Here is a 14,788-nt window from a genome sequence, read left to right on the forward strand (position 1 = left end):
CTTAACCACAGCAATGGGGAGTGCCAGGTTGCTGTCACTAAGCAAAAAAAATAACATGACGTTGCACTTTCTGATTGCATCATTAGCAACAGAAATTCCGGTCCTAATTCCCATCATTAACTGAGGACTACCTGTATGAAGAAATCCGTGTGTCTTATTTTGATGATACAGCAACATACAACTCTCCACGTAATGAAGTTTCATATACTGCATAGTTGACGGAATAGAATCTATATCAGAGTAACAAAACAGCAAGAACTTAGGCAAAAACTTCTAATATGAGCTAAAGGACGGCTAGAGGCCGACGGTGCTGGTGGTGAACGGCGAATCCGATGTTCTAAGGATCAACACACCACTGGAACCTGGAATGTAAGATCTATGAGCCAGGGCAAATTGGATGTGGTTATTGGTGAGATGTCAAGATTAAAGATAGACATTCTGGGCATCAGTGAACTGAAATGGACTGGAATGGGCCACTTCACATCAAATGACCACCAGATCTACTACTGTGGACAAGAGGACCACAGAAGAAATGGAGTAGCCTTCGTAATTAATAGTCAAGTGGCTAAAGCAGTGCTTGGATACAATCCAAAAAAAGATAGAATGATCTCAATTCGAATTCAGGGCAAGCCATCTAACATCCCAGTGATCCAAATATACGCCCCAACCACAAATGCTGAAGAAGCTGAAGTAGAGCAGTTCTATGAGGATCTGCAGCACCTCCTGGACAACACGCCTAAAAGAGATGTTATTTTCATCACAGGACACTGGAACGCTATGGTGGACAATCAAATGACACCTGGAATTACAGGTAAGCATGGCCTGGGAGAACAAAATGAAGCAGGACACAGGCTGATAGAATTTTGCCAAGACAACTCAATGTGCATAACAAACACCCTCTTCCAGCAACCTAAGAGACGGCTTTATACATGGACTTCACCAGATGGACAACACCGAAATCAGATTGACTACATCCTTTGCAGCCAAAGGTGGCGGACATCTATACAGTCGGTAAAAACAAGACCTGGAGCTGACTGTAGTTCAGATCACGAACTTCTTCTTGCACAAGTTAGGATCAGACTAAAGAGATTAGGGAAGATCCACAGATCAGCTAGATATGAGCTCACTAATATTCCTAAGGAATATGCAGTGGAGGTGAAGAATAGATTTAAGGGATTGGATTTAGTAGATAGGGTCCTGGAAGAACTATGGACAGAAGTCCACAACACTGTTCAGGAGGCGGCAACAAAATACCTCCCAAAGAAAGAGAAAACCAAGAAGGCAAAATGGCTGTCTGCTGAGACACTAGAAGTAGCCCAAGAAAGAAGGAAAGCAAAAGGCAACAGTGATAGGGGGAGATATGCCCAATTAAATGCAAAATTCCAGAGGTTAGCCAGAAGAGATAACGAATTATTCCTACTTGATCACATTATATAAGATTTTTTAAAAAACATATTTCTAAAAATTTTATACATACACAATTAACAAAACTATCTTTTTTGACCCAAACTACCCTTAGGCATGTAAGCCAGCTGGGTGACTTTGGGTTGGTCACTCTCTCAGCCCTAGAATGGGAAGTCAAAAATGTCCATCTACTGATATGCACTAGCCCAGCTTGGTAGATTACAGTCCATTACAGTTAACAAGGAGGACTTCATCCTGCAGTGATTTGATTTGGGCTGCTAATATTATAATCATATAACATACTTATATAATACAGGTAGTCCTCACTTAACAACAGTAATTGGGACCAGAATTTCCATCGCTAAGCGATGCAGTCATAAAGTGAGATGTCATGTGACTGCATCGCTTAGCAACAGCAATCCTGGCAATACCCCTTGCCGTTGTTAAGTGAATTCTACCAGTTGTTAGCTGAGCACCCACCCCAATCCAAGCCATTCCGGGCTTGGTTCCTCCCAGTCCTGAACCTCAGTTAGGTAATGTCAGGGTAGCCTTACTTCGAATAAGACACAGACTCACTTAGAGGGTCTAAGGATTTCCGGGTTTATTGAAGCAGAATGCATACGGAGAAAAAGACGGGAATGCGGGTGTGGTAGCAGGGTACCCCGTTTATACCCTGGTGGCGGACCTTGTCCTCCTCCACTCCCCATTGTTCCCCAAGCTGGGTCCGGATGGGTGATTTGAATTGGTATGGGTCTGACGATGGGCGATTCGGGTGATCTCCGATGGTTTCCTTTGTGTCTTTGCCTTCGTCCGGTGCAGTTGCGTCCCCCGGGGTAATGTGTGGGAGTTCCCCTGATCTGTTAATGGTTTCCATGTCCTGTCCGAGGTGCGATTCTATTGTCCTGGTGATTGTTTTAGGAGTTTGGGTGCTTAAGGGATGATGTGTGTGTTTAAAGGATAATGGTATCCCTTCCTCTTTCCTGATGGGCATGTTCCCCGTTGTGATGCACTTATGCCTTGCAACGGGGAACATGACAGGTAAGAAACTGCCTTCAACTCCCCCTGCCTACCTATCTCCCCCACATCTCTGCCCTTTTGGCCACCCAGCACCCTGCCATGCAGGGTGGCAAGCAGACCCAGAACGGAGGTTAGCTCAGTGGGCTAGGGCGGTTGCAGTTTCGTGCTGTGCTGCAGTTCAGGAGCTTCTTGCAGCCCCAGAGCCACACAGTTCTGGGACTGCTTGCCATCCCACAAGGCAGGGTGCAGGGCTTCCAAAAGGTCAGAGATTTGGGGAGGGGAGACAGGCAAGTGGGGGTTGTTGAAGCACCCCTGCAGTCATAAGTGTCGGCAGGCTGCCAAGTGGCCAGATTTTGATCATGTGACTGCAGGAGCGCTGTAATGGTCGTAATTTTGGGCACAGATCCTAAGTCCATTTTTTCAGCACCGTCGTAATTTCGAACAGTCGCTGAACAAATAGTCGTTAAGTGAGAACTACCTGTAAACTTATTATTATTATTATTATTATTATTATTATTATTATTATTATTATTATTATATTTTATCTGTTTTTTATATATAACTCGAAGTGGCAAACATATCAATATGTTTGGTAAAAATTCCTATCTCCCATTTTCCCAACAACAACCCTGTGAGGTGGGCTGGACTGAGAGAGTGACTGGCCCAAAGTCACCCAGCCAGCTTTCATTCCTAAGAGAGGGCTAGAACTGAAGCCTCCTGGTTTCTAGGCCAGCACCTTAATCATTAAACCCACCTGGCTCTCTATTAGCATATTTTTTCCTAACATTTACTAGAAAGGTAGGTCAGATCACAAAAGCAAGTCACAGTTTGCAAACATGGTAGTAAACTGTTCCAGCAAATATTTATTCTGTAAATAATGAGATATATGCTGACATGCTAAACTTCAAAATGGTATTGTATTTTTCTTACAGATTGATGCAAGTGAATGAATGACAACTTCATTCCTAATCTGATACTGATAACAAAAATCTGAAAATAAGAACTGTGTAATTGTTTTCCCTTTTTATATTCTTATTTAAATGCATTTTATTTTAAAATGGGATTTAAAGCTTCACTGGTACTTATGCCCACACAAGAATGAATGAATGAATGAATGAATGAATGAATGAATCAATTTATTTATTTATTTATTTATTTATTTCCTCGATTTATATAGCTGCCCATCTCACTTTTATGTGACTCTAGGTGGCTTACAATAAATGAAATAAAAACACAAAATACATAATAGAAAACAAAAATAAATACACATAACAGTCGGGCACGATCTAACCTATAATCCATACAACCAGGACACGGGCTCTAATCCACGCCCAGGGTCCCAGACCTGAATAGAAAGCCAAGTTTTCAAGGCCTTACAAAAAGCCAACAGGGACAGGGCCAATCTAATCTCAGGGGGAATGATGTCCCAAACAGCAGGTGCCATGGCAGAAAAGGCTCTCCTGATCTCCGCCAGCCGACCCTCCCTAGCTTATGGTATCTGGAGCATACCCTTCCTGCCAGATCAGATAGGACAGGTAGAAACAATTGGGAAGAGACAGTCTCATAAGTAATCCGGTCCTAAGCCGTGAATGCTACAGAACACAAATTTCCTTCTTTGCAAGAATGCAATGAATTCTGTCTCTAATAGATAATCAGAATAAAATTCCACATAAGCATATATATTTGACAGGTCTAAAATGTTCACATATAGTATGTTAATGAAAATATTTTTGTTGATTTTTTTTCAAAGTTGTTCTTAACTTTTACACATAACCACACTGTCTTCACCCATGCCTCTTCCCCATCTCATCCCAATTTAAATTCTACATCAGTTTTGCCACTCCGTGCCTTTTAATAAAATGTGTTAGTCTGAAAAGATGCTACCAGACTCCTCTTGCTTTTAGGCTACCATAGACTAACACAGGGCTCCTACTACAACATTAATATCCATTATCATACCTAACTTCATATATAAAATACTGTATTCAAACCAGTTTGGTCTAGTGGTTAAGGCAACAGGCTAGAAACCAGGAGACTGTGAGTTCTGGTCCCACCTTAGGCATGAAAGCCAGCTGGGTGACCTTGGACCAGTTACTCTCTCTCAGCCCAACTCACCTCACAGGGTTGTTGTGTTGGGGAAAACAGGAGGATGAAGGAGTATTAGGTATGTTCGCCGCCTTGAGTTATTTATAAAAAATAATAAAGGCAGGATAGTAAGTAAGTAAGTAAGTAAGTAAGTAAGTAAATAAATAAAATTTGGTATGTGGTATTTTATTTAAGTTTCCCAGAGTTTTAAAAGCCAATTTTAACTGTATCGCATCAAGCACCAAACCAATATTGTACCAAACCATATGATACACGCTAGGTATTCCATCAAGCCCACTAATCCCGGGATGCCATTTGCAATAGTTAAAACTACAAACCAAAAGTCTAACATACATCAGATAATTTGGGAAGGAAATACACACTTTTATTCAGTGTTTAGAAAAAAAGATTTAAATATCTAGCACAACTTTTGTGTGTGTCTTTGTATAATACATACGTACATACATATATATATACATAGCTGGGGTCCATTCATCACAGGCACTTATTAGAGTTTTCTACAGCTGTGTCTTATTTGAGGAAGTATAATTATTTCAGTTGTAGAAAATCATGACAAGTTTTACATGTTACTAGCATATATCACTCACCCAAATGTTGTGCTGCTTTCTCACACTGCTCGGCAAAACCACTGCTTGAAAAAGGTCTATAGGATCATCTATAAAAAACATGTGTTTTTTAAAATTCCCCATCGAGTTACAATTCCTGGTGTGATTGCAAGGAGAGAAATCCTGCAGGCTTGTAACGCTTGCATGTTTTCTCATAGTACAACTATAAAACAAATTATTAGAGCTGCAATCCAGTTCGGCAAAAAGCCCTGAATACAATAGAGCAATTCAGAGTTTAGTAAAACTCAAGAATTAAGAGGAATGTCATTAACTTGTCCTGTTTCTAATTCAAAATTTTCCTCAGAATTCTGCCTCTTATACACTAGCAGGGAACACTGGCCACAACAAAAAGGAGTCAGTGTGCTCTATGGCAAAAAGAGTAATTTTTTAAAAGGAAGAATGCCATTTGGTACTTGCTCATGTCACACCTTGGTGAGGAGGAGAAGCAGGAGAGTATCAATTAACAAGTCTCTGAGTCAGGCAACCGTTGCAATCAGTCTCCCTTACCACAACCTTTTAGGCAGATGCCAAAACCATTATGGCTACGGTAGGCAGACACACAAAGATGATGTGCACTGTACTATTTATAAAATCTATCACTGTAATCACACCATGCTCTTAGTGAGATCCTCTTCTGAGTGGGTAATGCTTTTTGCTCCAAATGACCTATCTAGTGATTGTTATTCCAATTTGTCATCTTAATTCCTATCCCTTGATTCATTTCCACTTAAAGCTCATTTATGCAACTTTCTATTCCTTTCCTTTTCTATCTCTTCTCTTCTACCCATCAATTTATAAAATATTCCAATCTTTCATTTTAAAAAAAGTTTTTTTTTTTGCTTTAGTTAATGGAGCCCAGTCTCTTTGTTCAATAATTAAGTTTATTGATTTTTCTTTTTTCTTTTTACTGTGTAAGTAAAAAGAAAAAAAAAATGTATATTGTGTTGCACCATCTTGTCTTTTGTAATTGGGAGTGGAAAATTACCCTGCAAAAATTATTCTTTCTTCTCTTAGCCAGCTGTTAGGCCCTCACTATGGGGATGAGGTTGAAAAGAAGTATTTTTTCTTTGCCCTAAATATATAAAGAAATTGGAATAGTTAAGATTTGCAGCAACTTTAACTTAATATTCCATGTGAATTAAGAAAACTGTAGTCTGCCATAAGCCTAAAACAGATTCTGCACTTAAGCCCAAGGCTTGCACCTAATGATCAAATCATGGGTTCTCATATTAGATCTCTGGAACAGCTGGATAGCTATATACAAAATTCATTAAAAGATCTGTGTATTTAAAATTATTTGTGTTGTTATACAATACATGGTTGCCAAATGCAAAGATTTACTACCAATCTGTCTCCTAGGAATTTTTTACTTCTGCAGCTCCCGAACTAAATATTAAGTTTCATCCAAAGCTATATACGGTAAAGTATAAGTTAAGTACAAGTAGTCCCCAAGTTACAATGGCAATTGGGACCAGAATTTCTGTTGTAAGCAATGCAGTCGTAAATATGAAATGGTATGTGACCTCACTGCTTAGCGACAGCAATTCCAGCTGCTGTCGTAACCCCAGGACTATGCGGGTTGTTAAGCAGGAAGATCCAGGAGTCCCAGGCAAGGACAGAGGGGTGTGTGGGGGTGCCGCAGGGAGGTGGGTGGGTGCTGTGGACAGGTGCTACAAAATGTGGGGGCTGGGGAGTGCCACGGGCAGGTGCTAGGGAACGTGGATGAGCTGGTGAGGGCTGTGGGCAGGCTGGCAAGGGCTGCAGGCAGGCACTAGGGAACACGGGCAGACCAGCGGGTCCAAGTGTGGGCCAGCGAGGGGTGCTGCAGAGTACAAGTTCCCTGGGATCTCATACTCTATAATGGGGCTCCTGAGGAGAAAAAGTGCTGGGAGTGACTTACGGGAGTGACTTACAACCTTCCCTGCCAGCTTCCCCGTTGACTTTGCTTGTGGGAAGCTGGCAGGGAAGGTCGCAAATGGCGATCCTGTGACTACAGCTCACTGCAACATCATAATCACGAGCCAGGCACCTGAGTGCCTGGATTGTGATAACATGACTGCGCGGACGCTGCACTGGCTGCAACTTTGTGGACCAGTCCTAAGCCTCCTTGTTCAGTGACATCATAATTTTGAACAGTCGCTGAACAAGAGGTCATAACTCAAGGACTACCTGTAGATCCTCCAACATTAAGGTAAACTGATTTGGAAAAAATAGAATTTCTTTCATGCATCATGCACTTTTGGCCTGGTAATGACTTCATTTCAACCTATCTCACAGGGTGGCTATTATGTAGATCTATGTTCACTGTCTTAGCTTTTCTAGTGATGCCATGCTAACTTTAGGGCTAGATCAATACTAAGGCAAAGGATCTTAGACATAGAAGGCCAAACAGAAATTTCTCCTTTCTCTCACAACGTATTTGTAAATAACCAAATTTTAGCTCCTATACCAGCTTCAAATTTGTATCACATTAGTTCCCAAATTCAGGAGAGCTTTATCTTTAGCTCAATTTAATGCTCTCTCCACAGCTGTTTTAGAAGGGAAACACAGGAAAACCCTTTATGAAACTCAGCACTGCCCCTGTGACACAGATGCCATAGAAACCATAGCCCATATTCTTTTGAACTGCCAGTTCTACAGGGACATTCCATACCAGCTGATTACCCCTTTTTTATTTTATAATTCTGGGGCACTCTGATAATTTTTATTTGCATTATTTATTGAATAACCAGGATAAGTCTATCTCTCTAAAAGTAGCAAAATTTTGCAACACTATGTGTAAGCTTCACCTACAAATGGATGCCAGTAGTCATTGATGTCAGGGGTTAACTTTGTTTTGTTTGTTTTACTGAATGAATTTTTATTGGTCAATGACCAAAATAAAGTGTCTGTCTGTCTTGAGCTTCTGAAGGAAAAACAGAATATAAATTTGCCAAAATAAAATTTATATAATTCATTTATTTTATAATATTTATATACTATACCAATTTTTAGACCCTGGGCAGTATACAAAACAATTAAGAAATTATTAAAAGGAAATACATAAGCATACAGAAAACTAGACAGGCTGCTGAAAATATTGATTCTTGGCTAAAGGCCTGCTGAAAAAGAATGTCAGAAGGCACTGTGCATACTAGGTAAAGATATAGGTTTCTCTTGACATTAAGTCCAGTCGTGTCTGACTCTAGGGGGCGGTGCTCATCTCCGTTTCAAAGCCGAAGAGCCGGCGTTTGTCCATAGACACTTCCGTGGTCATGTGGCCGGCATGACTGAATGGAATGCCGTTACCTTCCCACCGAAGTGATACCTATTAATCTACTCACATTTGCATGTTTTCGAACTGCTAGGTTGGCAGGAGCTGGGACTAGCAACGGGAGCTCACCCCGTCATGCGGATTCCAACTGCCGACCTTTCGATTGGCAAGCTCAGCAGCTCAGCGGTTTAATCCACAGCGCCACCACGTCCCTTTCACTGTGCATACCACCAGGACACATTTTGCAATGTAGGGGCTGCTATGGAAAAGGTTTTCCTTCTGGTCCACAGACCTCTTACTTCATACAGGGGTGGGACCTTCAGCAAACGCTCTGTTGATGACCAGACTAGAAACGCACAGTCATGTTAGTGAGGTAGCCCCAATCTAACCCAGTGCCATGGGATATAGGGCTTTACAGGGAACTGCCAGCACTCTGTATTGGGCCAAGGTCTAGTGATAGCCAGTGCAGCAACCATAAAATTGGTGTAACTCTGTTACATCTTGGTAATCAGGTTTCAGGCCAGGGTACAGCATGAAAACGGTACTGGTTGCAGTTCTGGATAAACTTTCACCTTTCAACAGACTGGGATCCAGACACCGCAAGCCTTCTATCCTTCTGGACTGCCTCTGGGATTAGAGGCGTACTGTTCTACAGTGGTTCTCTTCCTTCCTGAGGTGGTGGTTGCAATCGTGGGGGGTGGGGTGGGAAAAAGAGACCTCTACTTTGTTAAGTTCTCTTTTCTCTCCACTTCTTCTTAACATCTACATTAAACCATGGGGGAGTCACCTGTTGGCAAGCAATATGGTAAGCAGTTATACATCTTGGCTCTGGATCAAACAGGTGATGTAGCATAAGTGTTGACCCAGTGCCTGGAGGCTGTCAGGGCCTAGATGAGAACCTGAATGAATACCTCCAAGATGGACTGAATTTGTTTTTTGTGGATCAACCAATTCCATGAGAATATCATCTCTGACTCTGAAAGGAATTCTATTCCCCATTCAGAGGTAGTTTGCAAACTGAGGGTCCCCTTGGACTACAACTCCTGATCAATTACAAGGTGGCAGCTGCTGCCAGGAGGGCTTTTGTACAGCTATGTCTTATGTGCCAATTCTGGCCATTTCTGGACTGGGAAACCCTGCTCAATCACTTGTGCCTGAGTCACTTCCTGCTTAGATTACTGTAATATGTTCTACATGGGGCTATCCTTAGAAAGAATTTTGAAGGTACAGTTAATACAAAATGCAACAGCCTGCACAGTGATAGATGTACCCCAATATAGTCACATGACCTTACTGTTTCAGGAGCTACATTGGTTGTTGATTGGCTTCTGGGTGTAATTCAAGGTGCTGCTTGTCACCTTTAAGGCCCTCCATGCCTCCAGTTATCTGGGAAACTGCTTTCCGCCATATCTATCTGCCCATCTGATCAAGTAATATACTGTCAACTTCTTCCAGGTCCCAATTATACAAGAATGCCATCTCACAGTGCCTCAGAAGCAGGCATTTTGGTCACTGTTTCCATTCTCTGGAATCCTCTCCTTATGGAGATCCAGTCTTCTCCTTACCATCTGTGGACAATAGTTAAGACTTGGTTATTCCATCGAGCTAAGGAGGAGGAAGTGCTATGATTGAAGATCTGAATTTAGTGGAGACATGTTTTTGTATATTTTCTTTTTTGTATAATTTTGATAACTGCATTTGGTTATTTTATTAGTAGGTTTATTTATTATTTTGGGAGAGAGTTGACTTGGTGGTGGTTCTGATCGTTAGCTACCCAGAGCCTTCAAGAATGGATAGCATACAGATAAAGCAAATAAATGAATATTCCAATGAGTTTGAAAGTGCTTATTCCCACTCAAATGCATATGGGACTGCAACCCACAGTTCCATATACTGCTGCAGGATACAAAAATATAAATATTCAATGGGGAAAGAAATCACAATTCCTTAATGCATTATCAATTTGCTTGCATCCTGAAATCTCAAATGCACATACTGGAAAACAGCTTTTAGTTTTAAATCATCCTCTGTAATTGTATTTATAACTGCATTGAAGTATTATAATCACTTAAACATTTTTTATGCATAGGGCTTAGAAAGTTAACTTTCACATTTCTTTACTTATTTTACTTCTTTACTTTATTATTTCTTTACTAAGCATAGGGCTTAGAAAGTTACTTTCACATTTCTTTACAAACACTATTCTACAGCTTGGAAATATATATATATAATATCTAGTTCTACCAAATAGCAAAAACAATTTTCTTAGGAGTTTTATTAATATATTATTACATCCAAAATTCCCAGATACTCTGTTGTAGTATCAACTCTAAACATAAATATCTGTTTCCTAAATGTCTGTACAACTCATCCTGAATCACATCTGCAAAAGAAAAGTATACAAAATATCACTTCAAAATTTTACACTATTAAGACAAAATCAATTAAATTTTGGAAGTGGGAATCTTTCTCTGTATGTTGGTGTGTGTATAAATAATTATTAATATGTTAACAAAAGTGTTTAATTTTTCCTTTTTAAAAAATCAAAACCCAAATAAACCCCATCTACAACTCTGCTTACCAAAAGGAAAATCTTGCCCTGCAAAGAAAGAACTTGTATTCAACTCCATAGATGTTTCAATAATTTTGTTAGAACTGATTCAGTTTAAAAAGGTGGTGGACAGAATTTATTGTTTTGATATTTAATTTCAATATTGTATTAATTTCCTACCCTTTACATAGGATATTTATATTTTACCCTTTTATATATAATAAAGCAATAAAAAGCTTATTTAGAACAGTGTGTCAATGGACTTGGTATATACAACAGCTCTTTTCAAAATGCTACTTCAAATGTATTTTTCAGATTATACAATAACTAGAATCATTTATGAAGCTCTCTGCAAACAGTTTAATAATTTCCTAGTGATTCTATAAGTTGACTTGAAAGCCAAGCTCCACTGCGTTAGCACTGTATGCAGTATAGCAGCCAGACAGAGCTCTCCCATGGAAGCAGAGGAAAAAGAATCTGCCGTGAAGGATCCACCAAATCTAAATTCCAACTGATGCCAACTGGGTGGTGGCAGGGAAAGGGCACAGCTTTCCACTTTATTATTATGCAATTTCCAGGGCTAGAATATTTACCTTATGTATCAGGGATTTGTCTAGGGAAGACATGAGTTTTGGATTTCCCAATCATCCCCCAAATTACCCCTTTTCATTTCATATCACAGTACCAGACTTATCAGCAACCAGTGCAGAAAGACTTTGTGAGCAGACCTCCCACAATGGCTGCAAAGAGGTAAAGCTTGGCCGGTGTGTAGTACCTCCATCTGGTATGGGCACTTGCTGTACCTATCGGCAGTTAAAGGGGCCACATCTTTCCTCAATTCAGAAAAACAGGCATCTCGGTCAAGGAGGTGGAAATGAAGTAGTTATATCCTACTGCCACCTCCTTAACTCTAAAAGGTATTTTCCTGTCCCTGCACAATTAACAGTCCAGGAAACTGAATGGTTCCTTTAAGGAGCAGCCTGTACAGCTAAGGTGTCTGTTTCAGATCCAAATACTGCACATCTTTATGAAGCTGCTATAACTTACAGTTCCAGAAATACTACCGCTGGGAACACAGCCTTAAGACTTTGCTCGTTACAATTATATTTACTCATCCTGTTAGCAAGGCAACTGAGCACATGATATTTAAAATCCAAAAGAGCATACAGTTAACCCTTGATTTAATGGACTAATTGGGCAGAGGGGTTATCCATTAATAAAAATAATTTCATTAAACTTGCACGCCACCCAACTCAATGACTTTTGTATGCTGCCTGACTCTCAGCAATCAAATAATTACATTAAAATCAATAAAAGATACAGGCATTACTCCCAAATGTCCATTTAATCTAAATTCACAGCAATTAGCAATGACATTATGCGAATGACAGAAATTATCTCATTTTTGTCAATTCATATCATTTGTATAAAATAAATGTAACTTAAATTAACATACTGAAATACTCTGGATGAAACAGAGTTTTCAAAGAGAAGTCTTCTCGTGAATAATCTTTTTTAAAAAGTGATTATAAGGCTACTACTGGAAAAACACAACACGTGACCTCAAACAGTTATACTAATTTGTCACCAACAGGCCCTTTTCAGGGAAGGAATACAGTAGGGGGCTGGATATATCCAAATGCTCCAGAAAAGCACTAAATCATTTCAATTTTGCATCTAGTCTGGGTTTGTTATGAGATCTGCTTTGCTTATCCTACGCAAGCAAGCAAGCAAGCTAGCTAGCTTTTACTAATTATTTTGAAGCCTTTGATGGCATTTAATACCATTTCAGCATAAGACAAATCTCAACAACTACAATACTACGCTTTAATTTCATAATAGTTTTGACCTTATACTTAGAAACCCAACTAGTCTTCAGGGTTCAAATTTCATTTTAGCAAATGACAACTATACGCCACCTCAATAAACTCAACTGTTAATAGATGAACAATTTTTATCTAGTTTTGTGCAATGTCTCTCCATAAAAGGGCCTCTGAAGTCTCTTTGGAAATAAGAAGTCACTGGATTTTGCACTAGTTGCAGTGTATGATGTGAAACATATTTTGCCTTCTTTGAAAAGCTAAAGCAGTTCCCACTCTGCTTTTAAGTACATTGCAGAGAGCTGGTTTAAAGCTTTGCAGCTGTAAATACCTAAAGCTTCTCAGTCCTCACATGAACCTGCTCTGTGTCAGAATCACTACCTATGCCCCTTTTCAAAGTTAATCCATTATCAGAATACATAACATCACTTCTTTTATTCATCAGAAAATATCTATATTTAAAAATTTTTTGCCCAGACTCAATAGACACAGTCATTTTTAATGTCAGAGACAGGTGACAAGATGCAAAGGATGACAAGGTTTGTTTATATTAGTTATTTCAGAGAAATGTTACTACAATTTTTGTTATTTTACATCTTATATGACAAGCTTTGCATACAAAGTACAGTATGCATTAGTTCATGGTAAGATAGCAACCTTTTTATGCAGAAAATTCTCTTGACATTTCAACATAGGACTGGGAAAAGAAAGAAAAGGAATACCAGGAGAATCAAGTAATACTAATCTATAAGAACTAACAATCTGAGACAGCTACTTAAGTTCTAAAGAAAAGGGTCCTACAGAAAAATATAGGGGGAGAGCAGACAGAAACAAACCTGTCTAGTTATAGAAATATAGTTAAAAAGAGAAGCAAGCTTCATACAGCATCTTGGGTTTCAAGCTTGGATTCCTTACGGGAAAATGTTAATTACTGCTAAAGATATGGTTAAGCTTTCCGAAAATGCCCTTCTAGGAAAGCTTTAGACAGAAGCGAAGGAAAACTGTCAAATGTGCGCCTTGGTGCTTCTTTTTATGTTCAAGTGGAGGGGCGGGGAAAAGACTTAGTCTCAGGTTTTCAGTTTTTCCAGGCAAGCAGGCAGTTGACTAAGCGAGGCAGCTTCCAACGGGATGCGGGAAGAGAAAGAGGCGGCGCAAAGAAACTTTCAGGAGTTGCCCAGAGTTTGACATACACAACACACTTCCACTGGGTGCGGTGCTGGAAACCGAGACGTTTAGGAAGGTTCCCCATCTCAATCATTAGACTGGACGGACGGGGGGGGGGGCAATACTCACTGGTTAGTGGGGGGCGCGTTCAGTGGGATGGCCACCTCCTCTTCTTCGTACTCGGGCCCGTCGAGAGAGTCGCCTTCATCCACGGTGCTGAGTCCCCCTGCCGGAAGCGGCGGCTGCGGAGGCGGCGGCAGCGGAGGGAAGCCCCCAGCAGTATTGACGGCGCCGCCGCCACTCTCAGGAAGCGGCAATGCCGCCGGCGGCGGCCCCTTGGACATCTCCGCAGGGGCAGGCCTGGAGCCCACTGCGAGCGAGCTCGAGGCGGGAAAGACGTTCAGGCCGGAGCCCCCCAGAAGAACCGCAGCCGCGCTCTTGCTGCACCCACTGCGGGGGACAGCGTTGGCGGCTGGTGGGCAGTGTCCCACCGGCTCTCCGGCCGCTCCCGAGCTCCCCTCTTCGCCACCAGCCTCGGCCGCCGCCATCATGCTGCTCCGGCTCCTCCCACCCCTTCCCCGCCTCTGCCGGGGCAGCCCGCGGCCGGGAGGAGGCGGCCAAGAGCCGCAGGGGAAGAGAGGGGTGTCCCCCGCCTTCGCCTCAGCGGGGAAGGGAAGAACTGGCGGAGCTGTGCTGCCTAAGGCGCGGAATGGGAACAATGGGAGAGCCGCCCGGCTAGCGAAGGACTCGAGTCAGTTCCCGGGGGTGAGGGGGGCGTGACATTCTCTGCCTCTGGCACCTAAGTGGGCTGCGGCGGCGTTTGTTCAGCTTCTCACGCGCTCCCTCAGCCAGCCTCCCTTGTTGGACT

The 14,788-nt window shown here is 41.4% G+C and overlaps 1 protein-coding gene across 1 annotated transcript in view; it reads right to left on the minus strand.

The window, feature by feature from the left end:
• RASA1 (RAS p21 protein activator 1) overlaps positions 1 to 14,501 on the minus strand; it is a 58,197-nt gene extending 43,696 nt beyond the window's left edge. Inside the window, exon 1 of the mRNA XM_063295447.1 lies at positions 14,050 to 14,501. Within this exon, the coding sequence (XP_063151517.1) occupies positions 14,050 to 14,471 (422 nt within the window). The 5' untranslated portion in view covers positions 14,472 to 14,501. The remainder of the gene's footprint in view (positions 1 to 14,049) is intronic.
• Between the last annotated feature and the right edge of the window lie 287 nt (positions 14,502 to 14,788).

This window comes from Candoia aspera, chromosome 2 (assembly GCF_035149785.1).
Source record: "Candoia aspera isolate rCanAsp1 chromosome 2, rCanAsp1.hap2, whole genome shotgun sequence".
In the NCBI taxonomy this organism is placed as follows: Eukaryota; Metazoa; Chordata; class Lepidosauria; order Squamata; family Boidae; genus Candoia; species Candoia aspera.